The following is a 20187-nucleotide window of genomic DNA, read 5'->3' as shown; positions in this document are numbered from 1 at the left end:
ATTTGTATTTTGTCAAGATCAATATTAAGCCCAATATTGATACAATTATTGATAATAAAACCCCAAATATTGTTTAAAAACCCTTAAAACAACAACAACATTTTGAAATTGTGCATAGAGCTGATTTTCTCTAGATTTGAAATGGTCAAATTTTAAAAGAGACCAGAGCTAGCTGTCACGTCTTTTTTAATGTTATAGATTTATTTTACTGTCTACACGTCGCTGGAAAACCACAGGCTGTTTAATGGCAGGCTCCTTTGTGACAACTTACCCCATAAGGTGTGACATATGCCCTGCTACTGGTCAACAATCTTTTCTTTTGTGCAGTAACGGTGGAAGTGTTCTATATAGGCCCTATATATAAAATATATGTGCCCATACAATATTTAAACAGAATTAACTGCTTTGAGAATTACTCACCGGAGTAAAAAAAAAAAAAAAGAAATGACTATTTACGTTTTTCCTATCCTTATCAACACCAGAGACCGCTGTGTTTATGAATATATCATAAAATAATGCAGTGCAGGAGCAGGACCCATGTGCTTCATGGCCCATATTTCTGTTTGTGTGCGTGACGTCACCGAGTCAGCTGGCCAATGTTTACATCCAGCGCTGCTCGCCGCGAACGTTTATAGGAAGAAACCGAGAGATTGAAACAACAGAAGACAGTTAACCGAATGGCCAGCATCAACAGACCATAATCAGGGTGTTTCAGGGTGTCAGACGATTCAGCTCGGTCGACCGTGAAGTTGTCGTCGGGGTGTTTCCCGTGACGAGTTTCTCCCCAAAACACCTCCATCCCGATTTTTCCTGTCTTTGTCTTCATTTGCGTCTACTTTTTGCAGGTAAGCGCATTATATGAGTCGTGCTCGCTGTTATATAGTATAATACTGGAGTGATAATAGAATTATAAACTCTTGGTTAGTGCATTTTCACTGAGCCTAATCTGTAGTTTAGCGTGCAGAATGAACGGCAGGTCGTGAGGATTAAAAATAATGGGCTTGTGTGTTATTTCATAGTTAACTGTATTTGAGAAACTACCCGGATGTTCAACAAAACACTGCACAGTATGCGTTTGTTAGCGAATGGCGCAGCTGCATTTGAGCGCGCGGTGATTGGTGGGAGCATTTTTCACATCTGCAGTTTCTACACAGCGTCTCCGGGGAAGCTTTAACTTTCCAGCAGCGCAGCCCAGCGCCACCATCCGTTAACTGGACAAACATGCTGTTTTGTTAGGCCCAAAGCATGTACAGTAGCCCTGTTAAGACATACTTAATATGTATGTGCCATTGCATCAGATAACAAAATATCAAATACAGTGGCATTTAAAGAAATACAACACTAACACAATTCTTAAGCAACATACTCCTCAAAAAGAAGTCTTACACTTATGAACATAATATATAGTTTTCAGAATGATTACAAAATGTATTTGGACAAATTCTGGTTGTCAAACAATAGTTTAATGCCCTGGTGTATAAACATATATGCAATCCTTCAATTTTTAGAGAAGTGGTTATCAACAGGTGGGTCACAATCCAAAATGATGTCTGGGACAACAATGCATAATGCATTATATACAAACACTAATAAAATGTAACTAATATGATCGTGCATAGTTAGGATAATGAAATAACCCAAATAAACAACATTACCACAATTTGTCAACCTTAATTATTGCCTGGCAAGATGTTTAGGGTCAGTAAGATTTTTTTTTTGTAGTAAATTAATACTTTTATTAGGCAAAGATGGACAAATAATTGATCATAAGTGTCAGTAAAGACATTCACATTACAAAAGATTTCTGTTTCACAGGAATTTCTATTCATCAAAAAAAACTACAGTTGTTTTCAACATTCATAATAATAAGACATTTTTATTGAGCACCAAATCAGCATTTCAGAATGAGTTCTAGAGGATCATGTGACACTGAAGACTGGGGTAATCATGCTGAAAATTCAGCTTTGCCATTACAGAAATAAATTACATTTTAAAATATATTCAAATAAAAATAGTTATTTTAAATTGTAGTAATATTTCACAATATTACTGTTTTACTGAATTTTGATCAAAGAAATTAGCCTTGGTAAGCATAAAAGACATTAAAGTAAGCATATCAAGAATATTACAAAATATTACTGACCCCACTTCTGAACTGTAGTGTAAAAATAATATCAGCAAACTTAATTTGTAAATCTTCTTATTCGGCCTATGTCAAGTTAATAATTTTGCATATTATTTAGTCTAATCATTTCATTGTAATATTAATAAATTTCAGTTTGTTTTAATGACAGGTTTATTTACATTTCCTATATGTTACTCAATCCTGGTGCTGTGTTGGGGTGTCACTTTCCTGAAGCAAAACCAGTTAAGAACCATTGTTATAGCAAGAAACAAAAAAGGAAAGTGGTTGTTTATCAGTTCAACTTTTTTTAAGGCCCATATCAACAGGAAGTATGTTTCCAGTTTTTTGTATTTGGCTACGTGCACACTTACATGTCTTTAATTTTCTTCTCTTCTGTTTTGCCCTTAACAGAGCTAAAATGGGAGGTGCGGTCAGTGCCGGGGAGGACAATGACGAGTTGATTGACAACCTGAAGGAGGCCCAGTACATTCGCTCGGATCTGGTTGAACATGCCTTCAGGGCCATTGATCGTGCTGACTACTATCTGGAAGAATTCCGTGACAGTGCCTACAAGGATCTGGCCTGGAGACATGGCAACATCCACCTCTCTGCACCCTGCATTTACTCTGAGGTGATGGAGGCTCTAGACCTGCAGCCTGGCTTGTCCTTTCTTAACCTGGGCAGTGGCACAGGCTACCTCAGCACCATGGTGGGACTTATACTGGGTGAGTTTATAGAGAATATAAAGGCTTTGATTTTGTTCTTCTTATTTTAGACAAATTTAAACAAATAGCCCACCCAAACATGAAAATTCTGTCATCATTTACTCACCCGCATGTCATTCCAAACCTATATGACTTACTTTCTTCTTGGGAACACAAAATAAGTCATTTTGAAGAGGGTTGGTAACTGAACTGTTTCTTTTCCCATTGACTAACATTGTGTTCTTTTTTCATACAATGGAAGTCAATGAGAACGGAAACTGTTTGGTTACCAACATTCTTCAAAATATAAATATCTTCTTTTGTGTTCCGGAAAAGAAAAAAAGTCATGCAGGTTTGGAACGACATAAGGGTGAGTAAATGATTACAGAATTTTCATTGCGTTTGTGTTATTAACTTTGAACCGTTTTTCTCAGTACATTTTCTGCATATGCCATAATATATATTATATATGTATAATATATGTGATCAGTGACGTCATATCTCCAGGGCCATTTGGTGTAAATCATGGTGTGGAATTGCATGAAGATGTTATAGAATATGCTTATCAGAAGCTGGACTTCTTCATCAAGACAAATGATAGTTTTGACAGGTATAGTAACTTTTGGGATTTTACTTTTGAATTAAAATAAACTCATTCCCTTGTTGAAAGTGTAATGTGAAAACGAAGTGACTGACATTGTTAATATTTTTGGTCTAGGTTTGAGTTCTGTGAGCCTTCATTTGTGGTGGGCAACTGTCTGGAGATTGCCCCAGAAAGCAGGCAGTATGACAGGGTTTACTGTGGCGCAGGGGTCCAGAGGGAACATGAAGAATACATGAAGAAGCTGTTGAAGGTCAGGGGTATCTTAGTACTGCCACTGGAAGAAAAGGTGAATAATCGAAACTCAAAGCAATTTTGCAGTGCATCTGGAGTCAGGTAATCCAGAAGATATACAGTATTTGTGAAATGTATATATGTCTCTGCATTTCTCATTTGTTATAGCTCACTAAAATCACTCGGACAGGATATAACACATGGGAGACGAGAAAGATAATTGCTGTGTCCTTTGCACCACTTGTGCTCCCTAAGCACAGGGAAAATGGCAAACCGAGAGCAGTGTCCCTACGTAAGTCACCTGCTGTATTTTGTGTATACAAGTTACATGATATAAATTGTTTTGTTACATTAGATTATTTTGGCCTTTTACAGCACTGTACACTACCATTCAAAAGTATTACAAATTATTTTGAGCAAGGGTGCATTAAATTCATAAAAAGTGTCAGTAAAAATGTTTACATTTTACAAAAAAATTTACATAGTTATATTTCAAATATTTTAGAATGCTGAAATAAATTCATATGGTTTCAACTGTTTTCAACGTGACTTCTGAAGGATCATGTATATCATGTGACACAGCTGCTGAAAATTCAGCTTTGCCATCACAGGAATAAATTAAATTTTAAAATAGATTCAAATAGAAAACAGTTATTTTAAATTGAAATAATATTCCACAATACTACCGTTTTTACTGTATTTTTAATTAAATAAAGGTGAGACTTCTTTAAAAAAATAAAGAAATCTTACCAACCCAACTTCTGAACTGTAGTGTATATTGAGTATAGTGATAATAAGATACTTGAATGCAGTCAACCCCCCCACCCCCGTTTCATGTTGTCCAGCTGCCATGTTCGAGGTGCAGAGTCTTCAGGATTTGGCTCGCATCAGCATCCGTCACATTCTAAAGAAATCCGGGTCTGGATCCTTGCCGCTACCCCAGAGAACTGGACTGAAGCTAAGAAATCACCTTAAACAGAAACGAGAGCACCGTGACACCCCTCTTCTGACCAATAGTTATTTGTTCATGATTCGCTTGATTCCCGGACCCATGGACAACAACAACAACCAGTCATCCACAGACAATGAGGATGAAGATGAAGACTGCAGAAGGGTTTGTGAACAACTAGAGGAGAAAGAAGAGAATGAGAGGAGGAATGAGGGCAGTGTTTTGGTGATAGAGACTCCAGTAAACCTCTTAAGGGACAGGATCCTTAGATCCGTCACATTCTAAAGAAATCCGGGTCTGGATCCTTGCCGCTACCCCAGAGAACTGGACTGAAGCTAAGAAATCACCTTAAACAGAAACGAGAGCACCGTGACACCCCTCTTCTGACCAATAGTTATTTGTTCATGAGTCGCTTGATTCCCGGACCCATGGACAACAACAACAACCAGTCATCCACAGACAATGAGGATGAAGATGAAGACTGCAGAAGGGTTTGTGAACAAGTAGAGGAGAAAGAAGAGAATGAGAGGAGGAATGAGGGCAGTGTTTTGGTGATAAGTGATAAGTTTACTCCAGTAAACCTCTTAAGGGACAGGATCCTTAGCCTGCCTTTGCCAGAACCTCTCAAGATGTATCTTCTTTACTATAGAGAGAAATAGACTTCTCCTTCTATTCTAAACTACTCAAATCTACCTAGCACTGTCACATCAAGAATCCATGGCTGTTTAATCACCCACTTTTGCATTATCCTGTTAACCTTTCTCATAGAATTGCAACACTCTTTGTTCTGCCAAGTCTCGTTTGTCTTAATGCTCAATCTGGGTTCAAGGTCTAGAATGCTAACAGTTAACCATGGAGTCAAAAAACAGTGAAAACTGATTTATTAATCTAAGTTTCATGTTATTTGTGCAGTGACGTTTTCAAATGGACATTCTCACTTGTTTTGTGCGTTATATACCATCTAGTTTCAGCTCATAGATTTACTAAGAAAAGTGAAAATCTAAATATTCTCCTGGTGTATGGATTTGTAAAAAATGTCTAATTGTGTGCTGAATGAATTACACTTATATTGTGTGAAAATACAATGGCACGTTTAAAAATGTGATCGTCTAACATAATCCGTGTTGTACAATTTCAGGGATTTCAAGATGAAAGACTGATTATCTGAGGTGTTTTGCCAATTTGAAATAGTCTTGGGATTGTAGTTTTCAGGGCCTTTGCATTTGCTTTATGCTATATAGAAGTATAAAAGGTGTAGTCTACAGTTGTGTAACAAGTTTAAAATTGTGCTCTGAATTGTGGTCATGCTCTGATGTGCACTTTGTCCAGTGATGTAGAATGCACTAATTGAAAAACCTGTTTTGAATGATACATTTATGTTGTCTAATTGACAAAAGTTTGCATCAGACAATGAGGTGCCAAATGTATCAGAGGGTCCAAATTGACTTGACGTGTAAATGAATTTGCAGTTTTTGGAGAACATAGACCAAAGTATTATGTATGTTTTCTGATATGTAAACTCAGACCGTAGTCTCTGCAACCATTTAATGTAAAACTTAAGTCTAAACACTGATAAACATTGGGCTCACATGTGAGACAGATTAAATACATAATTTAGATTTCTAAAAGTGTGGACCATACTTTACGCATTATTATGAGGGCTGGAGACAAATACTCCTTAAAGGGGTCATATGATGTTGCTAAAAAGAACATTTTGTGTATTTGGTGTAATGAATGTGTTTATGCGGATTATGGTTCAAAAAACATTATTTTCCACATACTGTACATTATTGTTTCTCCTCTACGCCCCGCCTTTCTGAAACGCGTCGATTTTTACAAAGCTCATCGGTCTGAAAAGTGAGGTGTGCTCTGATTGGCCGAATACCTCAAGCATGTGATGGAAATGTTAGGCCCCTACCATACTGTGATGCCCTGTCAGGCCGGAGCGACGAGACAAAAACATTAAAACCCATTATAAGGCCATAGGGCCAAACAAAGTAGTGAAGACCAAACAAAGCAGTTTCGCTTTCACAATGAAACACAGCTTCACACACGGTGGCTAGAGTGAGGAACGGCCGGCGGGCTTCAGTGAGTGGAGGCGGACGGGCTTGAGAACAGCACGGCCGGCAGGCTTGCGGCAACCACATGTGACGACCCCGGGCTGTACTCCGCTTCGTCCACGGTGAAAGCTGATCCGGCGATCCACAGCGCAAAGTTGATGTATTTCCTCAGCGACCAGCACGGATCAGCTCCAGGCATGATGAAGCGGATATCGTCCTCTTTTGGAAGGCCAAACAGTAGTTTCGCTTTCACAACAAAACAAAACACAGCATCTGCATGGCATGGCATGGCGGCGGCGGCCGCAACAATACTACAGCGAGAATAAAAGTTACGCCTTCTTTCTTTGCGTGAACATTTGGGCGACGTTATGCAAATCTTCCCACATCGTGATGTAGACATGTGGGGGCGTGTAAGAACGAGCCATTTTAGGTAGGCGTGGTTGACAACTTTTATAAAGAATCTCTCTTTGGATTTGAGACTTTAGTCTTTGCAACTTTACAGATCTTTATGCACCAAGAGCTTGTAACACTTCAAAGAGAAAGGAAAAATTGAAAAAAATAAATATATAGATAGATATACACATACATACATACACATACACAGCCAACTTACCTCTGTCCCAAACCAGTTTTCAAGCATCCCTCCTCCGCCCCAACTCCTCACTCTATTCTATTTCTCACCCCATTTTTTAGGGATAGGGGGAGTTCTCGGGGTTCGGGCTCTCTCCCGAGCTTAGAGCCCTCCCTCTGGACAGCACGCCAAATAGGCTTACTAATTGCTCAATCCTATTATATGTTAGTGCGAACTCGTGAAATGGGTGACATTAAAAGAAATGTGTACATGCTGTGGAAACAAATACATTGATACTCTTTATCACTGTGATGATACAATGATACTTTTTACTTTTGATAATGATAATGATACTTTATTAGATTTGAATACTGTGCTTAACCGCCAAGTACAGACTGGACTTCACTTTGGATAAGAAAATAAAAATGGAAACAAAAAGAAGAGTTAAAGCACTTACAAAATAACAGAAATACATTTTCTTGTTTAATGATTAAAAAAATATTTCTTTGCAAGACATTAACACAAAATTCTCCTAAATCTCTCTTCACAGAGAAGCATCAAAAGAAGAAAACAACCAGGAACGTCACCATTTCACACTGAACTGATGACTGGTGTCAAGTAGATGAGGTAAATGTTTTGTTGGGGGAAAAAAGGCACAATTTACAATCAACCGTGCCATGTAAATTCACGTAATAATACCAATATTAATAATAACAATATTATTATTATAATCATAATAATAATATTAATAATAATAACAACACCATCATAACAGCAATAGAAAAAATATGCAACAAAAATACAGACTGAATTTTATCTTACAAGTATTCTTCCAGCCCTACTGTATTGCCTGGCCCATCAAAAAAAAAAAAAAAAACTGGTCCGTTTAAACACCACAGTGTCCAGCCTCATTCTTTGCTCACAAGAGTCCAAGACTTCTGGTGGGGTCCAGCCACAGGCTAAGGGCTAGAATTGTCTGGAGTGGTCAAAGCATTTGCTCTGACTAACCGGCTCAGTTTGGAAGAGCTGCAACAAACTATCTGACAACCAGACATGACACACACAGTTTTGAGGGGCCAATGCAATCGTCATGGCAGAAAGCGCCACAGCCCTGGCACATGATCATAGCCTTAAGTCGGCAGGAACACTTGAGAGCCACTTCTTCTGCAGCACTGTCCGCAAATGCCTGAATGCTAAGGGTAGTACTCTGTCCTCCACTGTTGCCAACGCTCACACGTGGCCTTAGCTGCAGCACACCATCAGCTAAACTGCGGGAGAACCCGCTACCGTCCACCACAGACACATTAGCGGTGTAACTGAAGCTGGATGAGGACCCTCCGTTGCCCCCACTCTGCTGTAGTTTCGGTAGCTTGCCATATAGCTGGTAAGAGAGACTGGAGGCAGATGAGGAAGGGGAGGAGGAGACAGGAGAAGCGGAGGTCTCTGCTTGGCGGGCATATGGATTTTTGACTTGTTCCTTCTTGGCCATTCTAACAAGAGACATTTCCATATTTAGCAGTCCTTCCATAGCTCCACCACCTCCATGAAAATTGTCCAGAGGCTCCTTTTTGGTTATTACAACAGAAGTATTGCCACTGTTTGGAGCAGGTGAGTTTTTGGTTAGAGCTTGTTGGCACGAAGGACGTGAGGAGACTTCATTCTTTACTGTAGCTACAGGAGAGAGCTGTTGCTGATAGGTCTGATGCTGAGGTGGTTGGGGCTTGCTTGGGCGCCAGTTAATCTTAATGGTAGGTACAACCTCCGACGGACAAAGGTCACCATTGGGAGGTGAAGGAGCATCAGGTGCGGTTCTGCACACAGACTGGGAGAGATTGTTAGGATGCTGTTGAAAGCCAGCTGGCCTCTCCAGAGTTTCACCCCTTGGAGGAAGAGGTCCAGGGTGCTCTTTAATGACAGCTGATTCATAAACTGGAGCATTCTGAGAGTTTACATCCATTGAGGTTCTAGCAGAGGAGTTTGAGGGGAGGGGTGTTATGACAGGTACAGCTCCTGGGGGCACTGCACCTCCTGGTTGAGACGTGAACTGAACATTTGCAGATCTTGGGCTAGCTTCCTCAAACAAGCATGCCATTCGAGATGGAGTAGAACCCGGTGGTGAAGAACCAAAGTTCCGACCAGGTCCAGGAGACACTCGAGTGGCTGGGGCTTTGTGCTGGAAATCAGAGCCACCAGTTTCTATAGATCCTCCTGAGTCAGACGGGCCTCTAAAACGTGGTCCCAGATTTCTCGGAGGTTGACGACTGGCTGAGTTGCCTGCAGGGGCACCTGGAAGTCGATTAATTTCCAGCTTGCTGACCAAGTGAGGCTGCGGTAAGACCTTCTCTAAGGGTAGGCTGCCTTGAAGAAGTTGGGTGACAAGAGGGTTGTTGGCCTCTACAGAGGAAACTGGTCGAGATGAACCTTGGACTCTTCTGCCAATGGGAGGAACGGCAGAATTCTTTAAAACAAAATCTTCTCCAGACCCTCTGCTGAGAGGTTTGGTGTCATCCTCTGTTGAGACAAACAGCTTCACACCATTGCTATTATCATTCAGCCGTAGATTTCTACTTTGGTCCCTCTCTGTCTGTGTCAGGTAAGCTTGCATTTGGGCTTGTGAGGGCGCAGTGGTAATCTGGTCCGGAGCATGGTTTATAGCTTGGGAATGAATTGCATGCTGCTTGTGGGGATGAATAACAGGCTGGTTTGACACACCATTACGGAAACGAGCCTGAATGACAGTTTGAGTATGGTTGGGGTTAGATATATGGGCCTGTATGACTGGTTGCTGGTGTTGAGGAGTATTCAACATTGATGAAGTGAATCGACTTGAGGTCTGAATGACAGGTTGATTCTGCGACTTTGTATTCTGAGCTTGCATGCCATTACTATTAATCTGGGTTCCATGCCAGTCCACTGTTTCATCCTCTTGAGCTTCATTTTCGAAGTCAGATGCTGTTTCTGTAGAATCACTGTGTGCTCCAGTGTCTTCTTCGCCACCATTACTTGGTAGACAAGGCAAAGAGGCTGATTCATATTTGCCATCATCATCATTTCCTCCATTCCTATGATCTTGGAGCATCCCCTCTCTCGTGGAATGCTCTTCACTACTTTCTACCCATCCATTTCGGGCTGTAACAAGTGTCTCTTTGGGTATTTTCAAGTCTGAGCCATGCTGGATAACTCCAGTTGTCCCTGGGTGATGCTCACCACTATTCTTTTCACCTTCCCAGGGTTGAGAAGAAGCTGCCAAAGTCCTGATGACATCCACACCCTGGGCACCAAATCTGGGCAGCGAGTCTGGTATAGAGGTGGGCACTAAAGAAACAGCATCATTTGATGCGGAGGTGCAAACAGGGGTATTTGTTCTGCTCTCATTGGACTCTGCCTCCTCACCTCTTCCCTCTTGGTGACTGCAAAAAGACTCTGGTTCACTTGGCGTAGGCACTGGGGTGTCTAAGGTCTGCTTTGAGGCTTTATCACTTAGGCAGGCAGTCACTTCTTCCACTCCACAAATCTCTTCCACCTGATCCTGGGAAGCAGGGCTGTCGGTTGAAGGTGGTGAAAGTGTGAGTGTTTTCGGAGACTCTGATGGTGGTAGAGATGGGTTTGAAGACACAGAGGAAGGAGATGGTTCGGTCAGTGGAGTGGAGGTTTGAGGCCTGTCTGCTGAATCTACACTGGACAGCTGTAGTTGTGCTCCAGACGAATGAGAGCTCGCAGGCGATTCCTGCTCCTCCAAATCAACTCTTCCTCCTCGTCTGCCTCCTCCTCCTCCAGGTTCAATGGGACCTGGGTGCTCTCTCGAACGCCTCCCGCTGGAGCGATCCGGTATCCCAGTACCACCCCCCGGGCCGCTCCCCCCAGGCCCTCCCCCATCCCCAGAGGCTGCAACAGCAGCAGCGGCTTCCCGCTGGGCACGGGCTTGCTGGGCACGGGCCTTGATGTCCGCCAGGGTGCGCGCCCCTGTCCCAGAGCGCCGTGACCCTTCGCTGGGGGTGACGATGCGGGGACAGATTTGGTACGTTGGCGGCCCTTTGACCCAGGGCGGTTTGATCCGGGAGAGCTGTATCTAGAGCAATGGGCAGAAAAGAAACACTCATTTGAGATGTGGTTTACATGAAGACAATGAGGTGTACAAAATACTAATCTGAAAAAATAACGTGTCCAACATACCCGGATTGGCGGGACCTTGGGCTCCTCTGTTGTAGGTTGTGGCTTTTCTGAGTGCACACAGTCAACTGTGTTACGAAAGGACTGACGCTCATCCAGCCGCGCCCTTTTCTCGGGAAAGCTGGTGAAGGCCTGGGACTCATCTGGTCTTCTCTTCTGCTCCTTGAGCTGAATTGCTGGACTTGCTGTGGCAGGACTAGCAGCGGGGCTGCTCTCTCGGCTGCTTGCACCAGTGCCCGCTGTACCAGTGGTAATGACCGATGCCCCATCATCCAGCGGGTCGGTGGCAACAGCAGCAGTGGAGGAGGAAGAGGAAGAAGAGGAATCTGAGCTTGCAGCAAAAGTCTGTCTTTCTGAGGCAGAGGAGGGAGAAGAAGAGGGCGATGATGATGATGATGATGTTGAAGAGGAGGATGAGGAAGGAGAGGAGGTGGATGCAACAGCTGGTTCAGGTACTTCAGGCAACAGGTGAGTGGAGGCTTCTGGTTCATCGCAGGTTGAGCTTGTAGAAGCTGGAGGAGGTGTGGGTACCGGAGCAGGGGAGGGGACTGCCTCTGCAGAAAGGTTTTCTTCTGGAGTTTCCAGTCCAAGGTCTGTTTGAAGGACCACCTCTCCCTGAACTGCTGTTGCTTCTGGGACTGGTGATGCAACTGATGGTTCAACATCTGGAGTTGCAGTGCTTTCTGTTGTCTCTGCTAAAGGTACAGCTGCTGTTGTAGTTTTGCAAAGTGTGCGCCGAGCCCTGCGTCTGAGGTCAGCCCGTGAACGCCGTCTGATACGGCCTTCCCTCCGTCTTCTTCCAACACTTCGCCTCTTGGGTGTAGCCACTGTAGCAGAATCAGAGTCAATAACTGCACCGGCAACATCTCCAGCATCACTAATTGTGAGCTTTAATGCCTCTTCTCTCGTCAACCCAGACCTAAAGAAATAAATGGGGGAAATTAAAAAAAAAAAAATATCACCACAATTCTTGGAATTACACTGCTTAAGAATTTTTAAAAAAGGCTATCAAACCTTTGGCCATGGTACTCCTCAAAGAATTTCTCTTTCCATGCTTCTACTTTCTTCTCCTTTTCCATCTCTTGCCTGAAGCGAACCTGCATCTCATGTGTGAACTCACCTTCAAGAGAGTAAAAATATTCCCACTTTATCCACCATTATAGTAAATTATCTAGAGCCACTAGTCTTGGTCAGTTTCTGTCATTTCTTTTCATATTTTATAGGAAAATACTAAGACACTTACCCTCAGCTAGACGCTCTTTCCAGCTCTGGGACGCATGAGTGAAGAATTCATTATTAAGGGCCGAGCTGCTTAGCCGAGCAAGGCCATCGGGGCCAACCTATGTATTAAAAGAATTGAAAAATTTGGAGAGAATTTTTTTTTTATATACTTGTAACAAGTGAAAATTAAAAAGCCTTTAATAAATATACCTGTCTGTCCACCTCTGGTAAAAGCTGGAGCAGTTGCTGCTGGGAGTGAGGAGGAAAAGCAGCAAAGGTGCGTGTGTTGATGAGAGCACGAATGTTGGTGTTGACTAGGATGGAGCCTGGAGTCTCAAAATCCACCTCCACTCCCCCTCGATTCCTTTTCATGGGACCTGCAAAATACAGTATTACACTGAATGTATGTAAGAACATTGCTTAATGAAACCTTTGTGCACGGCCGGGACATATTTATATTTATACACTTTTTAAAGCTTATTGTACCCCTATGTATACTGCCCATTTGTGGCGGCGTTATAGAAAGAGCAGCATGCAGAAACTCTGAAATGTAGCTTATGACGATGGAATGAGGCTGCTGCTTAAGGTGTCACGATGGAGCAGTGCATGCCAAATGTTTGTCATAGTTGGTGTACCAATGTGCGCTGCTGTGATGCGTAATACCATGTACAGATGTATGTATAGGTTATCGGAATCTGTAAACAGTATAATTTCAACACTGACGAACCCGGTACTAAGTTCAGTCAGACTTTTCTCAAGTATGTGGAACCATTGGCGTTTTAGTATATATGTAAATATGTGATGCTGTGGATTCTGTTCTGTTTTTTTTTTGTATTTGTCTGTTGTTATGGTCTGTGTTTTTGGACTGAGTGGGTTTTTGATATATAATATCTTCAGAGCAGACTCTGGTCTACATTTACATAAAACTGTATAAGAGTGTATAATAATGTATATAAATATATGAAGCGCTAGTAAATCTATATAATCAGAGAGTGTTATGACATAACACTAGTAAAGCAATAATAATAGTTTAATTCCACCGGAGCTATTGATCAATCCACACAGCTTTTACATTATTTAGCAACTGAACATTACATCAACCAGTGCTGCAATAAATAAACCAAAGCATAATGCATGCTACAAAACATATCTACAATGAAAATAGACACACAGACATAACAGTCTCTCACTAAGCTGGTCTTAGATCTTAGCTAGATTTGACAGAATAAAACAAAGTACATTGACACTGAAAAAGAAAAAAAAGAAAGAAAAAACTGCAGAAGACAAACCATGGTTGGTACTCTGCTATAGACTATAGTTTAGACCAGCGTTTGAAATTAGTGAGGTTTCTATGAGATTGGATTGGATTATAGACCGATATCGATACCTTAAATTTTGAAAGTTTAAGTCACAGCTGGTGTAACATATTAGAGGTCAAAACACATTATTACACTCTCTGAGAAACCAGCATGACAAGATACACATAGCAACCTATGTCCTTCACTTAAAGGGTTAGTTCACCCAAAAATGAAAATTAGCCTATAAATGACTCACCCTCAAGTCATCCTAGGTGTATATGACTTTCTTCTTTCAGACGAATCCAGTCGGATTTATATTAAAAATTGTCTTTGATCTTTCAAGCTGTTTAATGAAACTCATCGGGTGTTGCAGTGCATCAGTCCAAAAGAAGTTAAATAAAAAGCACCTTCGCTACAGGAGGCCTTTGTTCACACCCCGGAGCTGTGTGACACTTTTTTTTAATGGATGGGCACTTTTTATTTAACTTCTTTTGGACTGATGCACTGCAACACCCACTGAGTGCCATTAAACAGCTTGAAAGATCAAAGACAGTTTTTAAAATAACTCCGACTGGATTTGTCTGAAAGAAGAAATTCATATGCACCTAGGATGACTTGAGGTTGAGTAATTTAAGGGCAAATTTTCATTTTTGAGTGAACTAACCCTTTAATAGCATCAAGGCAAAAAATATACACATATACCTTTTTGCAAGCATCCATCAACTGCAAATAATAAAGATTCCTCTGTACCTGAACGAAGACCACGTATGCTCTTGAAGTGCTGGGTGCGTTTCCAGCCTAGCTCGGAGCGGGTACGGAGAGTGGGGCCTGGACCCCCTCTAGAGCCTTCCCTGCGCCTCCCCGCTGCTCCTGAGGGTAAAAGTGGGGGGAGGATGGAGGCTGGTGAGACTCTCTGAGAACGAGTGAGTGTGGGTAGGGCAGCTGAGGCATGAAGGCTATTGGCACTAAAGAGGCCAAAGTGACAGGCAAAGCTTTGGCATGTGCGCGAAACACGAAAAGTCAAAGGGACGGGGATATCCCAAGGCACAGAGACAAAGAGGAAGAGGGGTGAATGGATATCTCTAAGGCGCAAATGCAAAGCAGATATCCAAGGGGAACAGAGCAGGGCTGACAGGACAAAACAGAAACAGTGCTTTCACACTGAGGGGTATTGACGTTCAAGTGACAAAAATGTCAGTGGCTTCTAGAAAAGATGCTTGTTTTAGTGCAAAGTTAACAAAGAAATAGAGGTGGCGGCTGTCAACAGGAGGGAAGCTGTGGGAAAACTGCCCTTGAGGAGACTGCACTATAAATGATTAGAGTGTCAGTGCATAAAATTACAAACACTGTCAGGCCACTCAGATAAAGAGCATCCACAGTCAGAGGGAGCAGGTATACAAACCACTGTAGAGTGGGATGGAAAAAACAGAATAGAAGGGGGAGAAAAAAATTGAACAAGAAAAAGAGCCATTGTAACCTGATGGGACGTGTTCACCGTTGACCTTGAGAGGAGTGAGCACTACACGGGGCATCATCACAGCTTTCTTCCTCTGTCTCCCTGACTGTAAGAGAGATGGGAGAAATAACCATGAGCACATACACGCAAGTCCTCCACAGACATGGAAAACAACAGCATGCTCATAGAGGAGAATTTAAATGGAAATGCATATATCTGACAAAAGTTGACAATGTTAGGATTTTAACAATAAAATATTAGTATTAATGCAGGTAAAAAGAATATAAAGGGAAAGGGCAGGGTGTAACTGTCCTGGAGATGACAGTTCTCAGCTCCTTCTCTATGGGAGCTAAGCGGCTAGCTTGAGCAGGAGATTGTGGGACTTATAAGCAGCATGAGCATCTAAGTTCAACACTGAGCAAACGAGAGGGCAAAAGTATTAAGGCAGTCTTAAGCCTTGTACACACCGGGACGATTATCGTGTGCGCTTATCGCTGACGTTTTTCGACGTGTCTTGTGTGTTCATACCCAAGCGATTTTCGCTGGCGATGAGCCGAGTGAACATGCAAATTCACTCCCTGACATTAGATGGCGCTTAATGAAAAACAGAAATACCCCGGTACACATCGAATCCTATTTGATCTGTAATTCCTCTCCATTACAACTCCCTCTTATCGAGATTTTTGTAGTCAGTCGCGTTTGTCATAAAGCCCTTTGTGTTCAGACACCAAGCCTCGATGCATCTTCTTGGTCTACTTACTTCCTCTTCGTCGTTAGGTATCAATGTGTGCTTGGCAAGACCGTTTTGTGCTTGAGCGCCACCAAGTCGTGGTTTACTTTAACTTCAGCAGCTCCAGGCACGTGAACAAAAGCGCCAATCTCATTGGTCGGCCAGTTTTTAACGTGGCGCGTTTAAACCAAATAAAAAAAAAAATTACGCTTTTACGCCTCACGGTGTGCATACTCACATTGGTGCCCTTTGTTTAGTCACGAGGTGTTAAACGTTGGCGATAATCGCACGCGATATTCGTCCCAGTGTGAACAAGCCATTAAGTTTTAAAATCTGCTGATTGGTGCTGGAGTTTCTTGTGGATTCAGTGCATTTGCTGTAAATGATCAACCAAGCAAACGATCTGATTAGGATCTGACAATACATTCAAATAAAAAAAAAAATCCCTGACGAAAAGAGCAAAAGGTCTTAGTCATGACTAATGTAGTCAGCGTTATTTGTGGGGTTTTCTTAATTTGACTCATAACATCAACTTTTGGCACTTCTCTAAGGTCTCCTTTTCACATAGTGATATCATGCATTCAACTGCCTTCTGGCATAACTGGTGATCTGAGGAGGAGTTGAGTGCTGTGCATAAGAATGATGGTGAGATGGAAATCCATTCTTGGAGGGTCCTGCATGTAAAAATTTGTTATGAAGGTGATGGTTCAATGCAAAGGTGAAGTTAGGCACTGCTGGTACCTGTGAGGAGCGACTGAGCCTTGTCTGTGGTTCTGTGGAGCAAGAGGCACTAGAGGAAGTCTCATCCACAGAGGCTGGAATAAAGAGGAAACAAGCAGAATATCTGTCAAAAATTTGAATGCAGTAAGTCACATTTTAATTATGTTCATGTGTTAATTTGATACACACACACACACACACACACACACACACACACACACACAGAGAGAAGAAAAAAATATATGATGCTGTCAAATGATAATTTCTTTACTTTTTAATTTTTGTAAAATAGTGATTAAGTATTTCTACTTCCAGCTGCTCATTAAGATGAGATTAAATATACACTTTTACAACCATCTACAGCACATTACAATATAAACAGAGTAAACGTCATAATTCATCAATAGTGTAAGAGCAGTAATTAACTGTCATTCCTTTCATGTTATTCACTTACATGTGGGCATAGGTGAACCTTTCAGTTTCCTTTACTATGTATTGTTGGTTAATTGTTTGGTATTAGGGAGGGGATGAGTAGAGAGAAAGGCAACTTTCTATTGACCGCATTGTCTCGTATCTGACAATGTGTTGCATTTACATTGCATTTGTCCTCATATGCTTCATTACAATAAAATACACAAAAAACAACAATACTGCATTTGACTGCAAGTACAAGTGCTTATAAATGAGTTCTTCCACTACCTAGCCTTTTGGTAGCTACTGGGTGTCCTTAATGATAAGCAATCACTTGTAATAAACATGCGATAATCATTGATTATGAACTGCTCTGAAACAGTGAACCAGTAAAACATGCTAAGAGCATGTTTAGTAAAATCACAGCCTTCTTAATTTGAATCATCACATTAGGCCATATTGCAATTACTGTCTATATGTCATTAAATTTAACACAATTTCAAAAACATAATTAAGACTTAGGTCCATTTGAGATATTTATGATTTATGAATTTGATCAAACTGATTTTTAAAACATTTCAGGAACCTGCACGAACCCTGATAGAATAGCAGCTACTTCCTGACTGATCAGACTCTGAAAAGATATACAGTAGTATACAACCATATAAAATATTTATCATCGCCTAGTTTTTTCACATACCATTTATAATTAATAATGATAGGTAGTATTCAGTTTATAATTTGCAATAGGTGGTAAATATGCATGTATTCCATTTCAAAATCTTTCTAAACCAGAGGGGAAAAAGATAAATCAAGATAAATACAGGGTTCCAGCAACCAAATCAGGGGCAGAGAACACATGCAAGTATTTAAGACTCGTAATTGCCTTATAATGCTTATGGCATCTAGTATTATTTTGCGTATTTGGTTATGGTAAATACATTTTAAATAGAAGAACAGTAGATACTGCTGATGTCTAGAAACATCAGGCTTCGAAATACCATCCTTCCACATCTCTCTAGAACGAAAGGAATCTGTTTTTCATACAAATGCGCAAAACAATAACAAATGTGAAATACATTGTCAATTCCAGGCATAATTTTGCATGTATTTCCTTTCATGCAACACACAAATACACGTTCTAAAACACTCTCATCTAGGTCACTGCTGGATGTGTCATGTGCCGCAGTATCCATGGCAACACACATCCATAGCAAAAAAAGAAATCAATGTCTCTCAGGCACTACATGCTTCTTAAGCTCAGGGTATTTAATGCTCATCACCATTTGGAATCAAAGCTTTTCTTAAAATGAAAAGATAGGGCCTCTAACTTTTCAGCTCTTTTACACGCTTCTTTAATTTATAAGCCTGTTCCACTTACTGGAAAAGAGGCTGAATGAATCAATTCTAAGAAAGAAAAACAATGAAAAGAATGAATAGTCCACACACCATCATTTTCACCACTAGCAGCAGCCGTCTCTGTGGAGTCACAACTCTCCTGCTCTGCTCCTTCAACTGTTGATGTGGTGGATGCTGTTGGAGTGCCAGTCCCATCTCCAGACTCGTTCGCAGTTGGGCTCTTTGTCCACTGAAGTGCATTTTTCTGTAGGCATCAGTGGATACATACAAACACGGGATATGTAGCTCTTTTTTATGTGGGTTTTGGCTTCATAATCCAGTTGCTAAACTAGTGTGCAAGTCTGTAAATCACTGAAAGGATGTTAGAAGGATTTATGGACTCTCTACCTTTAGGGTAAACAAACTCATCCTTCCAGGAAGCTTGAAGAAAATACTGTTCTTCACTCGGTCTCCTCTGACCTGAGAGTGAAGCATGGTGACCAGGCAGGCCAGTGGAGCTGTGCCGCTGAGCAAGGATGGAAAGAAGGGAAGAAATGTGTAAATGTTGCTCAAGAAAGTAAGATTAAACATAGTAAAAATACAATATATAGATAATTAAATTAATCTTACCTTCTATTTTGGGGTGAAAATGGTTTGAGAAAAAGAGAGAAACACAAAATAATCTTTTATAAAGATACTCAAACCTAGTCAAGAGGCAGCAAAAATGTACTCATAAACATGGAAACAAATCTCAAGTATAAATATTACTTCTCAAACAGAAACACAGTACATTAATGTAAATAAATGGCTTATACTAGACCTCATTTCTTTGAGCCCCTTTGTTTGGATGACATGCAGAATCTGTTTGGGTGTCATTGGGGCATCAGAAAAGTTCTCCAGAACCTGCAACAGGTCAAACAAAGCACATCAAATCAACAGCTTTCCAATTTAGTATGTGTACAGTCACCTCACTTTTAACTAATTCATATTAGGGATGGGAAGACTCCATATTTTCAAATTTGGCTCGTTGGTGGGTTGCGTGAACAACTAGTCAATTAAAAAGAATTAAATGTAAATTGGCAGGAGGGGACTGGGGAAGTCTACAGTACATTTTTACTAGGGCTGAACGATTTTGGAAAATAAAATTGGGATTTTTTTTTTACCAATATTGCGATTTAATATGCAATTATTTTTTAAAGCTCTTTATGTTCTGTATTATTCAACAAAGACAAGCTATAAATCATTGTATAGTATGACCAACACAATATTAGATAGATTAAACATAAATGTTCTTTTCTGTAGGCCAGGCCTATGTTACTATGAAATTAGGTGATGCATGAATTGATATGAATGACATTTTTATTTAACAACTACAATCACAGTATATTGACTGATTTGTTGAACTTACAACCTTGTAAGCATGTAATAATTATGACAACAAAGCACTGACAAATAAGCCTGGTGTAAACATTAATATGAAAGTCAGTAACAAACCACATAAACTAAAGTAGATGGTAGAAATATAAAAACAAATCTGTTGCTTTACCACACTACTTTAGGTAATTCAAAGTCACTGTAATAAACATATGTAAACATGTG

The 20187-nt window shown here is 40.9% G+C and overlaps 2 protein-coding genes across 6 annotated transcripts in view; one reads left to right on the top strand and one right to left on the bottom strand.

The window, feature by feature from the left end:
- The first annotated feature begins 580 nt into the window (after positions 1 to 580).
- LOC107701717 (protein-L-isoaspartate O-methyltransferase domain-containing protein 2-like) lies at positions 581 to 5968 on the top strand. 2 transcript variants are annotated; one of them, XM_016503791.1, is made up of 7 exons: positions 581 to 845; positions 2537 to 2850; positions 3337 to 3439; positions 3548 to 3719; positions 3833 to 3956; positions 4510 to 4853; positions 5180 to 5968. In XM_016503791.1, exons 2-7 carry the CDS (start codon positions 2544 to 2546, stop codon positions 5270 to 5272), a joined length of 1143 nt encoding a protein of 380 aa, XP_016359277.1. In that variant the 5' UTR covers positions 581 to 845; positions 2537 to 2543; the 3' UTR covers positions 5273 to 5968. The 2 variants fall into 2 exon arrangements, with proteins under 2 accessions (XP_016359277.1, XP_016359276.1); XM_016503790.1 differs by having other exon boundaries at positions 4510 to 4867; positions 5203 to 5968.
- A 1650-nt stretch (positions 5969 to 7618) lies between these two features.
- The window catches only part of LOC107701716 (putative Polycomb group protein ASXL1), a 23252-nt gene continuing 10683 nt past the window's right edge, over positions 7619 to 20187 (bottom strand). For 3 of the 4 annotated variants that reach the window (XM_016503787.1, XM_016503786.1, XM_016503785.1), the window contains exons 2-13: positions 19409 to 19491; positions 19219 to 19221; positions 18997 to 19114; positions 18700 to 18853; positions 16861 to 16934; positions 15411 to 15495; positions 14684 to 14803; positions 12846 to 13012; positions 12658 to 12754; positions 12429 to 12534; positions 11418 to 12333; positions 7619 to 11313 (exon numbers count right to left, since the gene is read on the bottom strand). In XM_016503787.1, the coding sequence (XP_016359273.1) occupies positions 8281 to 11313; positions 11418 to 12333; positions 12429 to 12534; positions 12658 to 12754; positions 12846 to 13012; positions 14684 to 14803; positions 15411 to 15495; positions 16861 to 16934; positions 18700 to 18853; positions 18997 to 19114; positions 19219 to 19221; positions 19409 to 19464 (4929 nt within the window). In that variant the 5' untranslated portion in view covers positions 19465 to 19491 and the 3' untranslated portion in view covers positions 7619 to 8280. The remainder of the gene's footprint in view (positions 11314 to 11417; positions 12334 to 12428; positions 12535 to 12657; positions 12755 to 12845; positions 13013 to 14683; positions 14804 to 15410; positions 15496 to 16860; positions 16935 to 18699; positions 18854 to 18996; positions 19115 to 19218; positions 19222 to 19408; positions 19492 to 20187) is intronic. The other variant, XM_016503788.1, reaches the window with a different exon arrangement.

The sequence above is a fragment of the Sinocyclocheilus anshuiensis genome, unplaced genomic scaffold, assembly GCF_001515605.1.
Source record: "Sinocyclocheilus anshuiensis isolate Anshui unplaced genomic scaffold, SAMN03320099.WGS_v1.1 scaffold1658, whole genome shotgun sequence".
Classification (NCBI taxonomy): domain Eukaryota; kingdom Metazoa; phylum Chordata; class Actinopteri; order Cypriniformes; family Cyprinidae; genus Sinocyclocheilus; species Sinocyclocheilus anshuiensis.
The sequence above is the reverse complement of the archived record's forward strand: the minus strand, read 5'-3'. Positions and strand labels throughout refer to the sequence as shown.